Here is an 18,885-nt window from a genome sequence, read left to right on the forward strand (position 1 = left end):
AACATTCTACATAAAACTTTATTTTAATGTACATCTTGATACAATAACTATAAGAAATGATAAAGCAATTTAAGTAATAGTTATTAAAAAAATAGTCTATCTGATTATCACATATTTCTGTAAAGTGATTATATAAACAAACATAAATACTATACACAATAAATAAATCCTTCACAATATATACATGAATTTACAGCAGTACGAAAACAAGCAAATGATTTAACAGCTAACATTATCATTAAATGAAAACCTGTTGCTATCTCACAAAGGAACACTTGGTGTTGTTTGAGAAAATGATGTTCTTTTCATTCCTCCAACAAATTTAAACACTACATGGAAAATGTAGAAGTTTGAAATTATAAAATTTTATAAGGAGTAACAAAACCATTCTGCTAGAGCTACCTGTCTTGAAACAGAATAGTAATTACAACAAACTCAGCATTCAAGGATGATTTACAGAAAATGTGGCATGATATACCTTGCAATATAGTTCAATGGAACATAAAACCTACTGCAAAATATATCATCTCCCTTGGCCTCATACACTGTTCTACAGCATAAGCACCAGAGGACTATCTAATCTACTTGGGGAAAGCAGTACAACACAGCAATATTCTTTCAAAATAAAGATACTAAAGAAAGTACTTCCAATGGAATGACTACAAATATTTTGATATAAATATATACATTTCCCTACAGTCATGAGATTAGCACTTAAGAAATTAAATTTCAACATCCAGCTTCCAAGGAATCAGAGAAATCACAAACCTTATTTTTTCTTAACTTGAATGGTGTAATTTTGATTTATAAAATTTGCTTCAAGAAAATGGAATGAAATTATCAATATGTGATGAACACAAGAGACAGAGTGTCTTTTAGTACGTTATATATGAAAAATGTTTCAACATTTAGGCTGCAAACGACCATTCAGGCCATGAGTTATGAAGACACAGTGAATAAAAAAAATAATATAATTTTTTGTACTATTTGTAGAGGAAATCTTTCTGCAAATTTCCCATCTCCCTCTCTCTACTGAAACAATGTAAGTACTAAATGTCTTCTAGACTTCTGTTAAACAAAAATAGTAGCAAACAAATGAGCAAGATAAAAAACAAACTAAACATATGTAGTGAAATTGTGGATTTATATGTTATTTAGCATGGTTGAGATGAAACGAAACGGTGAAGGGGCTGTAAAGGAAGAGATGTGCATACTGAAGAAAATTAAAATTCTGGACAAGAAAAATACAATCATCAAATTTATAGTTCTTCATGAACTGACACAAAGAAAAGGGATGACACTGAAGTGTGAAAACTAGGAACTGGAGGTATCATCTGTGGGCAATTATAAAACAAATATGTGAAACAATACAGGTAAAATGGTAGAATAAGAGAAAATTGGTCCTCGAGCAGACACTTGCTGACAGAATAAACACGAGACAACATAAACAAGAAAGAAGCTTATCAGTCAAATATCTCGCCATCATACCAACTTCGTTGGGTCTGCACCATATCTCCTACAATTCCTCTTAACACTATTTTCCTATTCCTTTCTGTATGTAGTGCACACCTCTCTTTTTAGTCTGACATACATATTTCTAATGACATTGTGAATTAGTTTTGAATTACTACATTTCCTCCTTAGCAACACTTAAAGCTAAACTTCAAAAGGACGTTCTGTATAGTTGTTGAACATATCACAATATTTTCTTCCTTTGCTGGATTATAATTATTTTTTAGACATAACACTCAAAATTTTCAGCTTCTTTCGTCATTATTTTTAAAGCAAATGTAATGAAGTGTTTGTTATTTTACCAATACCAAACAACACACTCACATGAAATTTGATTCAAAATATTGGATAATTCTGTTAATATTATCAATTGAATTATTCTTTTATGTTTCATGTAGTGATTACAGCTTTTATATGACCTACAAGCACAATGTCGATGATTTAGATCAAATGGTTAACAGCATTCGAAGATACAAATTTTTCAAGAATAAATAATAATGGCATTTATCTTATTACAATTGAAATGTGTGGAGCTTTTGAACTGCAATCATCATCCCATTTTTATTGTTTTAAGCATAACAATTAACAATAACTATGAAACTAATTGTCAACATTCTTAAAGAACCCATCAGAAGAAGCAGAAAATGTGTAGAATGTTTGTAATTGACATCTACAGTTATAAGTTCCTTAGTATTTCAAAAACACTATATCACTTTTTTTTCAAATAAAAAAAGACGAATGTCTTGTCTGACTCTCAAAACAACTACCTTCCATCATATTTAGTACTGAAAGACAAAAAGAAAGAGAGCAGTGCTTTAAGACTACTGAAGATTGTCACAGAAATGATTAAAAACTGTGATACATGCTACATCCTTATTAAAATCGAGCTACAAGGCACTTCAATACGCCGCTTACCTCCACCAGTTCAAATGAGTCTATTGCTTTTCAAATGAGTCTATTACTTCACAGATACTTCATAATGATAAAAAAACAGGGGAGCATACAGGATTAAGCCCTACAATAGTTTCATAAAACAAAGCAAATCAGAGTGAAGAGAAGCACTGTTTACATGAGTGACCAAAAACTTTTGAAATCTTTCATGTAGAAATTAGCATGATGAATAACTGTTTCTGATCTAATGTGTTGGTTGCTCATGCAAAATGGCCAGACTTTTAATGACTGAATGTACACATGGCTTGTTGCATAATGATCATCTGATTTACTCCTTTTACCCTCTAAATTAAAATATAACAAGTTGGAAACAATGTCTGAAGTTTTGATAAAATGTTAGTAGTTTCCATTCACATAAACTGCATAAATAGGCACAACATTTTCACTGCAACAATAATTATCTTAAACAGGGATGTAAAGACTGCTTCTGAAAAACAGAAAATTGGAAAGCTTTTGCTTTTAAGTAACAGCCATCAAAACAAATGTCATGAGCACAGAGGATTTACAAATAGTGGAATGTCAGTTCAAAATAATTCAGAAATTTCCATACCTGTATCCATTTTGTTGTGAACATTCATATGAACAGTAAATATGCAAAAAATCAATGTAGTTGTGTGTGTTCTTGATTTACAGAGCGGCAGGAATTTTTAAGTTTAATTTATCTGTAAATCTATGTGCTATGCTTACATGCTTCTTCATAGATGGTACTGATTTGGTAAGCATTTATATGACATAATAGTATTAATACATTCAGATTCCAGAAGATCTGAAAAACCACTATCAGGAGATCATAACTCTTGTTACTATAACACTACACTATTTTTCATTTCTTTGCATTGGTATTATCCATAAACAAAGTTTATTATTTTTAATGCCGATGTTTTACAAGTCAACAATATATATCACATCTCTTCATTTATGAATCAACTAGCTCAAAATTGCTGTTACCTACAGAATCAACAACACAGCCTTGTGGCTGAAATAGACAGGTTTTCACAACCTACTGTAGCCATTTCTCCAACTACTTACATGACAATGATAAGTCAGAAGTGGTTGGCTCACAGGAACTTAGCTCTGACTACATTTGATGTATCATGGTCCAACAGTTACTGCTGCTGAAGTAGTCTTGGTATTAGGAGTGATGTTGAACACAGGACCGATCCGAAGGAAAAATCTTCGAAGAACAGATCGTAGCTCTGGCTTCAGGTCAAAGCACATAACCTCACAAAGCATTGGATAGTAGCTTGAAGTATGAGCTGCAAACTGCGAAAGAATACCAAGTGGTTATTTTAAACCATTTGTTACACATAATAAATACAGGTTGGTACAATATAAACTGTAAGGGTAAGTTAAGACATAAGTTGACAGACTGTCTTTGCAGCTACGTCACAAGAAACTATAGTACAAACAAGGAAATATCTTAAAAAAAAAAAAAAAAAAAAAAAAAAAAAAAAAAAAATATATATATATATATAAATAAATTATATATATATATATATATAAAAACACAGATGATGTGACTTACCGAACGAAAGTGCTGGCAGGTCGATAGACACACAAACAAACACAAACATACACATGAAATTCAAGCTTTCGCAACAAACTGTTGCCTCATCAGGAAAGAGGGAAGGAGAGGGAAAGACGAAAGGATGTGGGTTTTAAGGGAGAGGGTAAGGAGTCATTCCAATCCCGGGAGTGGAAAGACTTGCCTTAGGGGGAAAAAAGGGGTACACACACACACACACACACACACACACACACACACACACACACACGCACCCATCCGCAAATACACAGACACAAGCAGACATTTATAAAGGCAAAGAGTTTGGGCAGAGATGTCAGTCGAGACGGAAGTACAAAGGCAAACATGTTGTTGAAAGACAGGTGAGGTATGAGCGGCGGCAAATTGAAATTAGCGGAGATTGAGGCCTGGCGGGTAACGAGAAGAGAGGATATACTGAAGGGCAAGTTCCCATCTCCGGAGTTCTGGCTTCAGGTCAAAGCACATAACCTCACAAAGCATTGGATAGTAGCTTGACGTATGAGCTGCAAACTGTGAAAGATCGTAGCACTAACACCAACCTGTCAGAACTCCAGAGATGGGAACTTGCCCTTCAGTATATCCTCTCTTCTCGTTACCCGCCAGGCCTCAATCTCCGCTAATTTCAATTTGGCGCCGCTCATACCTCACCTGACTTTCAACAACATCTTTGCCTCTGTACTTCCGTCTCGACTGACATCTCTGCCCAAACTCTTAGCCTTTACAAATGTCTGCTTGTGTCTGTGTATGTGTGTGTGTGTGTGTGTGTGTGTGTGTGTGTGTGTGTAGGCGCGCGCGCGAGTGTATACCCCTTTTTTCCCCCTAAGGTAAGTCTTTCCGCTCCCGGGATTGGAATGACTCCTTACCCTCTCCCTTAAAACCCACATCCTTTCGTCTTTCCCTCTCCTTCCCTCTTTCCTGATGAGGCAACAGTTTGTTGCGAAAGCTTGAATTATATATATATATATATATATATATATATATATATATATATATAATGGAAGGAAACATTCCACGTGGGAAAAAATATATATAAAAACAAAGATGAGGTGACTTACCGAACAAAAGCGCTGGCAGGTCGATAGACACACAAACAAACACAAACACAACCACAAAATTCAAGCTTTCGCAACAAACTGTTGCCTCATCAGGAAAGAGGGAAGGAGAGGGGAAGACGAAAGGAAGTGGGTTTTAAGGGAGAGGGTAAGGAGTCATTCCAATCCCGGGAGCGGAAAGACTTACCTTAGGGGGAAAAAAGGACAGGTATACACTCGCACACACGCACATATCCATCCACACATACAGACACAAGCAGACATATTTAAAGACAAAGAGTTTGGGCAGAGATGTCAGTCGAGGCGGAAGTGTAGAGGCAAAGAAGTTGTTGAAAGACAGGTGAGGTATGAGTGGCGGCAACTTGAAATTAGCGGAGATTGAGGCCTGGCGGATGACGAGAAGAGAGGATATACTGAAGGGCAAGTTCCCATCTCCGGAGTTCGGATAGGTTGGTGTTGGTGGGAAGTATCCAGATAACCCGGACGGTGTAACACTGTGCCAAGATGTGCTGGCTGTGCACCAAGGCATGTTTAGCCACAGGGTGATCCTCATTACCAACAAACACTGTCTGCCTGTGTCCATTCATGCGAATGGACAGTTTGTTGCTGGTCATTCCCACATAGAATGCATCACAGTGTAGGCAGGTCAGTTGGTAAATCACGTGGGTGCTTTCACACGTGGCTCTGCCTCTGATCGTGTACACCTTCCGGGTTACAGGACTGGAGTAGGTGGTGGTGGGAGGGTGCATGGGACAGGTTTTGCATCGGGGGCGGTTACAAAGATAGGAGCCAGAGGGTAGGGAAGGTGGTTTGGGGATTTCATAGGGATGAACTAACAGGTTACGAAGGTTAGGTGGACGGCGGAAAGACACTCTTGGCGGAGTGGGGAGGATTTCATGAAGGATGGATCTCATTTCAGGGCAGGATTTGAGGAAGTCGTATCCCTGCTGGAGAGCCACATTCAGAGTCTGGTCCAGTCCCGGAAAGTATCCTGTCACAAGTGGGGCACTTTTGTGGTTCTTCTGTGGGGGATTCTGGGTTTGAGGGGACGAGGAAGTGGCTCTGGTTATTTGCTTCTGTACCGGGTCGGGAGGGTAGTTGCGGGATGCGAAAGCTGTTTTCAGGTTGACCTATATATATATATAATGGAAGGAAACATTCCACGTGGGAAAAATTATATATAAAAACAAAGATGAGGTGACTTACCGAACAAAAGCGCTGGCAGGTCGATAGACACACAAACAAACACAAACATACACACAAAATTCAAGCTTTCGCAACAAACTGTTGCCTCATCAGGAAAGAGGGAAGGAGAGGGGAAGACAAAAGGAAGTGGGTTTTAAAGGAGAGGGTAAGGAGTCATTCCAATCCCGGGAGCGGAAAGACTTACCTTAGGGGGAAAAAAGGACAGGTATACACTCGCACACACACACATATCCATCCACACATACAGACACAAGCAGACATATGTGGTCTTTAAATATGTCTGCTTGTGTCTGTATGTGTGGATGGATATGTGTGTGTGTGTGCGAGTGTATACCTGTCCTTTTTTCCCCCTAAGGTAAGTCTTTCCGCTCCCGGGATTGGAATGACTCCTTACCCTCTCCTTTAAAACCCACTTCCTTTCGTCTTCCCCTCTCCTTCCCTCTTTCCTGATGAGGCAACAGTTTGTTGCGAAAGCTTGAATTTTGTATGTATGTTTGTGTTTGTTTGTGTGTCTATCGACCTGCCAGCGCTTTTGTTCGGTAAGTCACCTCATCTTTGTTTTTATATATAATTTTTCCCATGTGGAATGTTTCCTTCCATTATATATATATATATATATATATATATATATATATATATATATATATATATATATATATATATAAAATAGAGGGAAACATTCCACGTGGGAAAAATATATCTAAAAAGAAAGATGATGAAACTTACCAAACAAAAGCGCTGGCAGGTCGATAGACACACAAACAAACACAAACATACACACAAAATTCTAGCTTTCGCAACCAATGGTTGCCTCGTCAGGAAAGAGGGAAGGAGAAGGAAAGACAAAAGGATATGGGTTTTAAGGGAGAGGGTAAGGAGTCATTCCAATCCCGGGAGCGGAAAGACTTACCTTAGGGGGAAAAAAGGAGAGGTATACACTCGCACACACACACATATCCATCCACACATACACAGACACAAGCAGACATTTGTAAAGGCCTGATGTTATTTTATTTCAATAAAACAAAATAAAGGCCTTTACAAATGTCTGCTTGTGTCTGTGTATGTGTGGATGGATATGTGTGTGTGTGCGAGTGTATACCTGTCCTTTTTTCCCCCTAAGGTAAGTCTTTCCGCTCCCGGGATTGGAATGACTCCTTACCCTCTCCCTTAAAACCCATATCCTTTTGTCTTTCCTTCTCCTTCCCTCTTTCCTGACGAGGCAACCATTGGTTGCGAAAGCTAGAATTTTGTGTGTATGTTTGTGTTTGTTTGTGTGTCTATCGACCTGCCAGCGCTTTTGTTTGGTAAGTTTCATTACATACATATATATATAACTAACATCAACATCTTTTGAAATGAACTGTTTTTAGATGGAGAAAGCTAGCCAAATGGTAAGACCACTGATGTTATTTTATTTCAATAAAACAAAATAACATTTGGAGACCAAAAAATACGCATTTCCTTGAAATGACAAGCCAGATCTCAGAAAAAAGTAGGCCTCTTGAAAGAAGTGTAAAGGCGGGAAAGAATTGTGTACAACACTGTAGGTGGCCAACAATAAAAAAATGGTTCTACGATGTTTGTTATTGTCGGTTATTACCACTGTGTTATATCTATCATTTTGCAGATTTTGTGTGATTTTTCTTTCGAGAAATATATGAGTAAATTGTGTACAAACTGCCAGTGACTGACACAATTTTCTTCTTCTTATCATCCACGTTTTCTAACATATAAACTACTTTTGGAGTGCCAAAATGTACTAGAACAAATAAAATGTCTCCAAAACTGTACAATGTACTTGTGGTGAGACAGTCACAATTCCTGAAATCCATCACCCATGGCCTCTGGCCTGCTGAAGAGCACTGCAGTCCCCAAATCCGCTGCAATATGCCACACGCAAACAGACCTGGACTGCGGGCAGATCAGTGAGACTAGATCCGATATGCAGTGCTTGCACATTAGTGGGAACTGAATGGCTTCCGATCAGCACGCCCCATTCATTACAGAAACCCACAGAAATGGCCTGCGGTTTTAGCGCATTGTGGAAATCCACCAGTGTGGCAAGCTATTCACGAGCCACAGACAGCATGTTGATGAAATGAGACCACAATGATCAATCCATGCAACAGATTACTTGTACAAATACTCTGAGAATAAACAATAATGAGGATAGAAAATAACTCACCGCAAAGATGATTACTAAGCTGCAGACAAGCATGTAGAAAAGACAATCACACTCTCACAACTAAATTTTCAACCATAACTTTTGTCAGAAAATGAGAGCACACACACATTCACACCATCACTCAGACAGAACTCTGTGGACACATGACTGCCATCTCTGGCTGCTGCGCCTACAGTCTCTGAGAATCAGATCCAAACAAACCACTCCTCACACCTCCCTGCCTCTCGTTGGTAGCTGCTAGGCTAGTGGCAAGAAGTGGTGGCAGCACTGGCTGCAAACTGAGGGGACTGGTATGTAGGGGAGAAGAAATAAGAATGAGGGAGTAGCGAAGCAGTGCATGTATTCAGCTGCACCCAGCCAGTGATAATACATGATACCTCAGTAAACAAATCATTTCATCTATTAAGGCAAAAACAAGAACTTTCCAGAGTTTTTTTAAAATTTCCCATATTTGCCCGAGGGGTTTGAAATTCCCTAATTTCCAGAATGTGTGGCAACCCTGCTGTTGCTATTTGAGTTCACATTTTGTCATTTGGAGATCGTGAGAGGAGCTGTGGACACTAGAAAATGGAGTGCCAAATAGAGAAATCTCAAAAGTTTAACATATTCTTCTCTTTGAGTTCAACAGATGGGTGAGAGCAGCAGAGGCAGCCAGAAACATGCGGATAATGCCACAGGACAGAGCAGAACAAGGAAACAGTTTTCTTGTTTTAAGGAGTATTGTTTGACGTTAGTGACTCTCCATGTCCAGGAGGACATTTGGGGTTTGATGAAGATTGTTTAAATGCATTAATTCACAATGATCCATGTCAGTGTATGCAAGAACTGGAAAAGCTGGTGAACTGTGACCATTCCATCATTGTGCGACATTCGCAAGCAATGGGGTAGGTTCAAAAGGCAGGAGTATGGGTACTGCTCGCTCTAAGCCAAACTCACAAAAATCAGTGAGTGGCCATATGGGCATCTCTGGTTGTTCATCATCAATTGGCTCGTATACAACAACAACCATTCATATCCTGTACCAGTACTGGTGACGATAAATGGTGCTAATATAAGAAAAAAGAATGGAATGGCTTAGCCAAAACTGAGTGGCAACTCCCTGTACAAAGACCTGTGAGCATTCCCAAAAAATTGATGATATACATCTGGTGGAACAGCGACAGTGTGGTGCACTATAAATTGCTCCCCTGAGGTGTAATCATCACTACTGACACTTACTGTCAACAACTGAGATGTCTTGTAAATACTATCCAAGAACAGCGACTACGAAGACTGCATGAAGTAATGCTGCTCCATGATTATGCCCGCCTTTATTTTGCTAGACTGACAAAAACTGCTATACAGGAGAGTGGTTGGGAATTCATTCTGCACCCACCTTATTCACCTGATCTCACACCCTCAGATTTTCACCTCGGTATTGAACAATTCAAGGAATTTCCTTTCTGGATGAAAAGGCACTCCAAATGTGGCTCACCGAGTTCTTTGCCTCAAAACCACATGATTTCTACAGTCATAGAATCAAAAAGTTACCCCAGCATTGGCAAACTATTGTAAATAGTAAAGGAGAATATATCACTGATGACTAAAGTTCCTGTTTTGTGTATGTTGTGTTTATTAAACTAGTGGAAAAATGCTACTAACTTATGCACCAACCTAGTCAGTTCAAATTTTTGGTTACTATACTCAAAAAATTCTTCCTACGAATAGTTGAAAAAACAAGGACAAAATACACCACTGAATGTAGATTCATTATTTGCTCTTAGAGAGGCACTGCATATTTCACTACCAGGCATCAGTTTTGCCAGTTTATCTGTTAGAGAGAACAGAAGTATCATTACGTAACTGAAGAGTGACAGCTTTTCTCACTATGGTGGTATTTCAACCAAATTACTAACATTTTGTGTTGACTTGTTCCTGTGCCTTTACAGTTTAATTGTGAGCAGGACATTAGCATCTCATCACCAAAGCCATGTGAAGAATTTATTCCTATTTCCTATGGGGTGTTGTGATTATAGAGAATTTTGTGGCCTCACTCATACCTAGCTCCTAACTCATTATACTGTTGTGTCTGCAGATGGCTAATAGCCAATAACCACTGTAGAGATCCTAATAGAAACATATCAAAAAGTATGATTTGCACGCAAAAACTAAAAACAGAATGATCTGTTAAATTCCAGTCTGAGGTGCAATAAGAAGCCTACTTCCATACAATGGAACTGCTTATCACTCGAGTTTTCTGCAGAGAGAAATTCACTACAGAATGTATATCAATAACTGCTCTGATAAAAATTCTCCAATTACGTATCCACCCACATAAAGCAACAGAAAGTGGGCTATGTGATGAAGATGATGATTTCAGGGCCTTAGTGGCTTGTAAACATAAAAGACTGACTGGCAATGACATCACAGACAAATATATTAAAAATAGCAGGGACAACACAGACAAAGACATTAAAAAGTAGAGGTACAAATAGCTAAATGACCGCTAATAACAAACAGGAAAAGAGCCAGGCATTCTTAAGAACAAATAAAAGTTGGTTAACAGTTCTATACACTGTTGTTTAAATTACCAGGTTTGACATTAACATACCCAGTAATTTGGACAGGAGCCCAAGCAAAATATAAAATCTTTCTCACACTTGTCTTACTGTTCTTTTAAAACAGTGGACTAATCATTATCAAGCATGTTGCTGCTTTCGGAGTGAGAACATAAAAAGCTATCAGTAAAATGTGACACACTGGCTCTCACCTGACACAAGCACTCGTGGAGCCTCAGGCCGGATGAGGTGCCTGCATATCAGCTGATAGTGCCATTTTCCATCATGCTAAACCCATTTCTTTCCACCTGTGTGACCAGAGAGGTGTTCACCACAGTCAAACAGTTGGCTTAATGAGCTTTAGTTTGTTATTTCATACCTTCATCTGATCTTCTCCCATTCTACTCTCCCACAATGAGATAAAGCACCCAAAGGGACAACATGGGATGGTACATTAATTGCACTGCAAGCATTCCTTACTGCTGTGTCTGGATGCTTCTTTCCCTCAATTCTCACATGGCTCGGTAGCCAGCCTAATGATATTTCTTTCCATTGCCATTGTTGTATGTTTTTTGTACCACTTGGTCTACTGGGTATATTTGTCGCATGGTCTGTAGAGCAATTAGGGAATCATAGCAGACAAAAAAATTATATTCCAGTGATTGAACTGCATCTACTCCTGTGCTTTTAAGATGGTGTAGAGATATGGTTCAAAGACTGTAAATTCATCTGTAGATTGAAATATAAACACACTATTAGGGGAAACTACAATCAGAAGATAGTACAGCATTGCTTAGACCTTTCAACGTAAATAACTGTTAAATTTTCGTATCATCTAAAATTTTGCAAAAGGATTGTTTAAAAATAAAATTTGTTGTACAAGATTTGTTGTACTTCATCAAACTTAAAAACAACCTAGGCCTCTCTACTAATGGCAGAGACATCCTGCTCCAACACTGTGTTAAGACATTCAGCTGTGTTTCTCCTCCACACTAATGGGTTGATTAGAAAGCTGATGTACATGATTAAAGTTGATACATAAATTGAATTCTGTGGTTTTATCTCAGAATTCTAGTCATCTTAATGTTTGATGCAATTGTTGATCAGCAGCAGCAAGACTAGAAGATGAACAAAAGACTGAAAAATCACCTACAAAAATACATCACTGGACAGGTGTCATGACTCTGGACACTACACAGTAATAAAGTAATTGAATGAAATCGTACCACCACATGCTATCAAACACCTTTTCACTATCAGAAAACTACGCTACCAAGTGCTGCCCACACAAAAAGGCCTTTTGTATCGCTGCCTGCAGAAGCATTAGATTGTTGAGTGTAGAATGGTACCTACAGAAACTGCACTGAAGACCTTGTTTCCTGGTTCTGGAGAGTATGCTAAGTGGTTCTTGATCATTCACGTTAAGTGCTACATTGTGATAACTATTTTGGTTGGTGTGGTCCTTCCCGGGTTCCAGGAAGGAGTCATGATTACATCCCTCAAAGGATCAGAGTATTCCCCCTAAAAAACTTACCACACACACGCGAGGAGATAGTTCTTTGAGTCAATATTCAAATGTCACAACATGTCATGCCTCTCTGAGGGACACCACCTTGTAGAGCACTGTCTGTGTGGATAGAGAAGGCAGCCACACAAAACATAAGAGAAGGCCAGTTATCATGGTCTTACCAGCGAACAAAGGCAACACAACTGTGATCTTATCTTACTGTGATTACACTGAGTAGATGCGGGCCTGCAAGAAGACAACGCATATTGGAAGATGAAAACTGATCCTACCAAGAGAATTGAGAGGAAGACCACGACACTTCTCAAAGAACCTGGCTTGGCAGACAAAATTGTTAAGAAGCTACAACAGGAAGAACCTATTCTACTGATTGTGAGACTTTATGAACTTCTGAAGGGTCACAAAGATGAGGTACCTTTACGTCTCATTGTTAGCAACACTGGTGCTCTGACAATCCCTCGCTAAATACCAGAAGGATCTGTTTAGTCCTTGTTGGAAAATGTCCACATCATATTTGCAGCTCCATAGATTTTGTTGGTGCCTTAACAACTTTAGGCTTAGTGATTGTGACACCCTTGTGAACTTCAACATTGTCTCTTTTTTCACCAGAGAACCTTTACGAGAGTCTTTGGAACTTATTGGGCAGAAATTTGACACAGAAATGACCAACATTTTCAGGCATGTCTTGACATCACATACTATTCTTTCAATGATGGTTGCTATGAGCAGATGGAAGGGAGAAGGAAGCCCCTGGAATCAGCTCAATGGCAACTGACCTATTTCTTCCGGTATGTTGGTGACACATATGGCCACATGTAAGAGACAAGCTGATTGATTCCCTCAGACATCTCAATTCCATACAACAGAACATTAATTTTATCATGGGAGTCAAAGTGGATGGAGTGCTCCCCTTTTTGATTGTCGTGGTAAAAAGAAGAGTAGATGGCACTTTGGGCCGCAGAGCTTACCATAAGATGACACACACTGACCTACACCACCTGGCACAGAGAAATGGCATGCTCAGAACATCGGTACATAGGGGGCCCATATCCTCCGACAAGGAAAGACCCAACCTAGAACTTTAACATCTGAGTATGGTGTTCCAGAAAAACAGCTACAAAGAGTGGAAAATTTGGAGAGCTCTATGTCTCATACCACCTGTACAACCAGCGGAAACACAAGAGGAACCTCTGCGCAAGAATGTGATATTGCATTTATTCAGTTTTGTGGTGCAATATCCAGGAAGACTGAGTGAATTCTTCAGAAACATCAGGTGAAAACTTTTCTTCTGCTCACAAACACAGGCACTGCTTAGTACTGTCAAGGATGACATCTGATTACAGAAATCTGGGATCTACCGGACCAGCCAGTGTTGCAATGGTTACATACACTGAGCCGTGTGTATTGTCAAAGATCACTGCAGCGAACACCAACAGCACACCAAACTGCAGCAATCTAACAAGTCAGCAGTTGTGGAACATTGTGTATCAGAATTACATGAAATGGATTACGACCATACTAATGTTCGGACCCAGACGTCTAACTTCTGCAACTGTGTAACTAAGGTATCTATCAAGATTTGAGTAAGGGGGCTGCTGATAAATTGTGATAGTGGCTACATCATTAGTAGGGCATGGGAACCTGCATTGAATCTCATGTAAATGAGGAAGGATATATCCAACAACGAACTGACTTCAGGGGCAGGGAGAGCGACAGCAGAGGCACCATCAGGACATGCCGCTGGGCGCGAACCTCTAATGGAATGACTTGGCGGGAGGAGGAAGGGGGGGGAGGGGGAAGTTGGGGGGCTGGGAGGCACTCAGTTCATCAGTGTACGTGATGATGGCAACATGGTCATTTGCTGAAATATTGTGCCCGTTGGACACGGACATCCAGCTGTTCACTCATGAGCTATTTTGTCACAAGTGTTTATGCCAATATTTATCTCCTGTAGTTGCATTGCAGCACTGACTTATACTTACAGGTTTTCTCAAAGTGGCTGCAATAGAAGCTGAGAAAACATGAGGTTGGAAAGCCTTATATTTTGAACTCTTCTTGGGGGTGGGGAGAAATTGTGTTTGTATACCTTGGCGTATAGGCATTCACGTGGCCAATGCACATGATTGTTGATCTGTTCTTCAGGATTATATATCAATTCAGAAATACGTAAATTTTTGACATTTTAAATATACAAATTAACAAGTCACACTATATGAGCACAAGATAGGAAACAAAACAAAAGATACACACTTGTGAGAGACTAACAGTTTAAGAAATATCCTTGAACTAATTCTGATACTTGCCCACTGTTTGTGGCCAGGCTGGAGTCATGATTTAAAAGCTTATTGTTAGTTAGACACAACTGGAAGTACAGGAGGTTCTGCTTGAACATCATTTTCTCACTGTGTATGCACATAATGATTTCAGATGGTTGTTTGAACAGACATGTAGAGAAAGAGAATGTGGTATATGGGGACAAGCAGAACAGAAAAGGAAAACAGAAACCGTCCAATAAGGTAATAAAGAAATTAAGAAATGTTCAATGAATCTTTAACATTCTTCCAGCAAAAGAAACCCTAGTGGCTTTCATTATATTTAATAATTGCTTTCATTCATCATTATAATAACTGCTTTCATTCATCATTAACCACATAAACCAACATCCCTCGTTTGAGGGCCAGATGTAGTCATCATTTAAACTTTTTCAGTCAGAGAACATAGATGACAACTTTTTGGCTGTAAATTTTTACACTCATATAGCTCCCAAGAAAACTGTAATCACATGCCAATCTCATCAAAGGTCTTGTGGGCCCCTCATCAGATGCAATAAACTTAATATGTTCTTTGAGCAATGTCCTCACTCTTGTTTTCTCTGAGGCACAGCACTGTTTATTAATGTGGTAGTGAAGTGCTCATAAAGGCTGTACTGATGTGTAACAAAATGGAGCTATGATGACTATCACAGGAACCATTGAAACAATTCAGGTCAGTTTACTCAACTAATGTTGGTAGACACTACCCATCCCTACCCCTCAATACTTTCAAAAATACCTTGTAAGAAGAAGTCTAAAAGGTGTCGAGCTAAATACGAAATTTTGAGTTCACTTGAAGTGGCATTCATTGGACAGGAATTGTACAACTACATGAAGCACAAAAGAGATCTGAAAGATGTGCGACTGGGGTATTGTGGAGAACACTAGGAAAGAATACTTGAAAGCTTCCAAGAATTCCAAACAGCTGAAGCTTACTCAGTTCACTGTATCAAATCATGCAACACATTCTTCTAATGATATAGAGTGCTGAGTGTCATGTATAGAGTTCACTTGTGTATAATTCTGTTATTTAGCACACAATTAATACCCATTTCTACCTCTGATGTGTCTGATGATGGTGATTAAGATGGGAATCATACAGTCTCAGAAACAATTATATGTGATACATACCCTTTCATCAGACATCTTGAAAATCCTTGTCAGAACAAGAAGCAAAAGACATGTCCACGCATCTCGATGTGCTTCCGATTGCAAACAAAGAAAATATTCAAATGCTTCATGACAAACAGAGATGAGGCGCTGCTGAATTACGGGCCATGCCTCTTGCCGTGTCTCATCACTATACATCTTGAAAAGTATTCTCAGTACACATGCCAAACTCTGAGTTTCCTGCTTCAGCAAGTTTGGTTTAACACCACCTTTGAAACCTAAACAAAGAAAGATGCTCAAATAAATTTTTAAAAATTACACATGTTCAATAAATAAGGCAACACTTTTTTTCCTCAGCCAATTTTGGTTGAAAAAATGTGTAATCTTCATGGGCTTCAGCTCCTATAGTTCCATGAAGTTCTGATAGGTGGTGCCTTCAAAACGGCTTCTGCAATGGAGGTGCATTACAAGCAGAAAGCTGCCATCGAGTTTCTTTTGGCAGAAAACCAGAACATTACAGATATTTATAGGTGACTGCAGAATGTCTACAGAGATCTGACAGTGAACAAAAGCATGGCGAGTCACAGGGTGAGGTGTCCGTCATAATTGCAAAAAGATCACGCAAAACCTGTCCGATCTACTGCATTCTGGCCGGCTGCACACAGGTGATTCAAGGTGATTGACGAATCGCAATCAAACATATCACTGCTGAACTGGACACAAGCCTGCACACCCGAGAGCAGCTCACAACACTTCTCTAAACAATTCTTCCTCATCTACCCTACAGCCCAAATCTCGCATCTTCCAATTCCCATCCATTCAGCCCAATGAAGGATGCTCTCCATGGGAAGCAGTACGTGGATGATGGAAGGGGTTACTGATGCCGCAAGATGTTGGCTGCGACGATAACCAGGAGAGTGGCACCATGTGGGCATACAGGTCCTCCCAGCAGAGTGGCATAAGGCTGTTGCATTGAACAGAGATTATGCTGAAAAATAGAGTTTTATATCCAAAAGAATGGTTACCATATTATTATATGGTGTACTGGAAATCTGAATAAAACCGAATTGCTTCTTTTTTTTTTTAAGTGTTGCCATTACTTACTGAATGCACTTCATAGGAAGCAATGCCAAACAATATTATTTAATCACGGTATATATGCGGACGAGGCAAAAAATTCCCAGATTTCCTGGTTAAAAATACACTTTTTCTCAGGTGAAAATACACTTTTTCCTTGGTGAAATTTAACTTTTTCCTGAGTGAAAGTTTTTTTTGTGTGTGTTTTGCATGACAACATACTTTCCCTCAATATCATTTCTTTGAATAGTTAAGGTTTTATTCACTAGGATAGAAGTCCCCGACACTCTGAAATGAAACCCACTCAAAAAACAACATGTTTTGTAAAGATCTGTGGTGCATGTTTTTGTATTACGAAAGTGTAAACGCTAATTCCACCAAATACAGCATGGCAGCTTCTGAAGCACTTTAACTGAGATTGTGACATGCTTTTGTCAGCCAATTACAGCTCATGCCATGTGTTCTTGCCAGCCACTGACAACAGATGTTCAGAGCACAAGTCATGTGATGTAGTTAGGCAATAGCAACATTACTGTTAAATAACGCGGACACACAAATAAGAAAAGTTTATGGTTTAAATTAATATACCTACTATATAGCTGCAACAAAAGCTAAGTTTTCACATATAATATTAGTAATCAAAAAGTTTTTGCACACTGTTAACAATTAAGAACTGAACATTTTCTGTATCGCCCATAATAGTGCTATTGTCTGTAATGCAAGACTCACAGCACTGTTTGAAGACCATCAAGGAGTTTGCTGGACTAGCATGCTCAGAGTCCCAGCATGAATCTACATCTACATCTACATTTATACTCCGCAAGCCACCCAACGGTGTGTGGCGGAGGGCACTTCACGTGCCACTGTCATTACCTCCCTTTCCTGTTCCAGTCGCGTATGGTTCGCGGGAAGAACGACTGTCTGAAAGCCTCCGTGCGCGCTCGAATCTCTCTAATTTTACATTCGTGATCTCCTCGGGAGGTATAAGTACGGGGAAGCAATATATTCGATACCTCATCCAGAAACGCACCCTCTCGAAACCTGGCGAGCAAGCTACACCGCGATGCAGAGCGCCTCTCTTGCAGAGTCTGCCACTTGAGTTTATTAAACATCTCCGTAACGCTATCAGGGTTACCAAATAACCCTGTGATGAAACGCGCCGCTCTTCTTTGGATCTTCTCTATCTCCTCCGTCAAACCGATCTGGTACAGATCCCACACTGATGAGCAATACTCAAGTATAGGTCGAACGAGTGTTTTGTAAGCCACCTCCTTTGTTGATGGACTACATTTTCTAAGCACTCTCCCAATGAATCTCAACCTGGTACCCGCCTTACCAACAATTAATTTTATATGATCATTCCACTTCAAATCGTTCCGCACGCATACTCCCAGATATTTTACAGAAGTAACTGCTACCAGTGTTTGTTCCGCTATCATATAATCATACAATAAAGGATCCTTCTTTCTATGTATTCGCAATACATTACATTTGTCTATGTTAAGGATCAGTTGCCACTCCCTGCACCAAGTGCCTATCCGCTGCAGATCTTCCTGCATTTCGCTACAATTTTCTAATGCTGCAACTTCTCTGTACACTACAGCATCATCCGCGAAAAGCCGCGAAAATCCTGTTAAACATCTTAGAATGGAACCAAATTCTGCTTTAAGGGTATCAGAACACAGCACAAAACCACTATAAGACAAGCAAAAACATGCCCCATACACCCACCAACTACCACTTCCTTCAGGGTGAGCACTGGTATTCTTGCACCATAAAAGACAGAAACATGTAAACTAAGCATATTGTTTACTAACTAACATATTCTGAATGGTTATTTTATAGAGGAATAACCACACCACTAAACTG

At 39.3% G+C, this 18,885-nt stretch overlaps 1 protein-coding gene across 1 annotated transcript in view; it reads right to left on the bottom strand.

The window, feature by feature from the left end:
* The window catches only part of LOC124605236 (brefeldin A-inhibited guanine nucleotide-exchange protein 1), a 257,319-nt gene continuing 238,434 nt past the window's right edge, over nt 1-18,885 (bottom strand). The window contains exons 29-30 of the mRNA XM_047136787.1: nt 15,961-16,217; nt 1-3,726 (exon numbers count right to left, since the gene is read on the bottom strand). Coding sequence (XP_046992743.1) covers nt 3,556-3,726; nt 15,961-16,217 — 428 coding nt within the window. The 3' untranslated portion in view covers nt 1-3,555. The remainder of the gene's footprint in view (nt 3,727-15,960; nt 16,218-18,885) is intronic.

This window comes from Schistocerca americana, chromosome 3 (genome assembly GCF_021461395.2).
Source record: "Schistocerca americana isolate TAMUIC-IGC-003095 chromosome 3, iqSchAmer2.1, whole genome shotgun sequence".
Classification (NCBI taxonomy): Eukaryota; Metazoa; Arthropoda; class Insecta; order Orthoptera; family Acrididae; genus Schistocerca; species Schistocerca americana.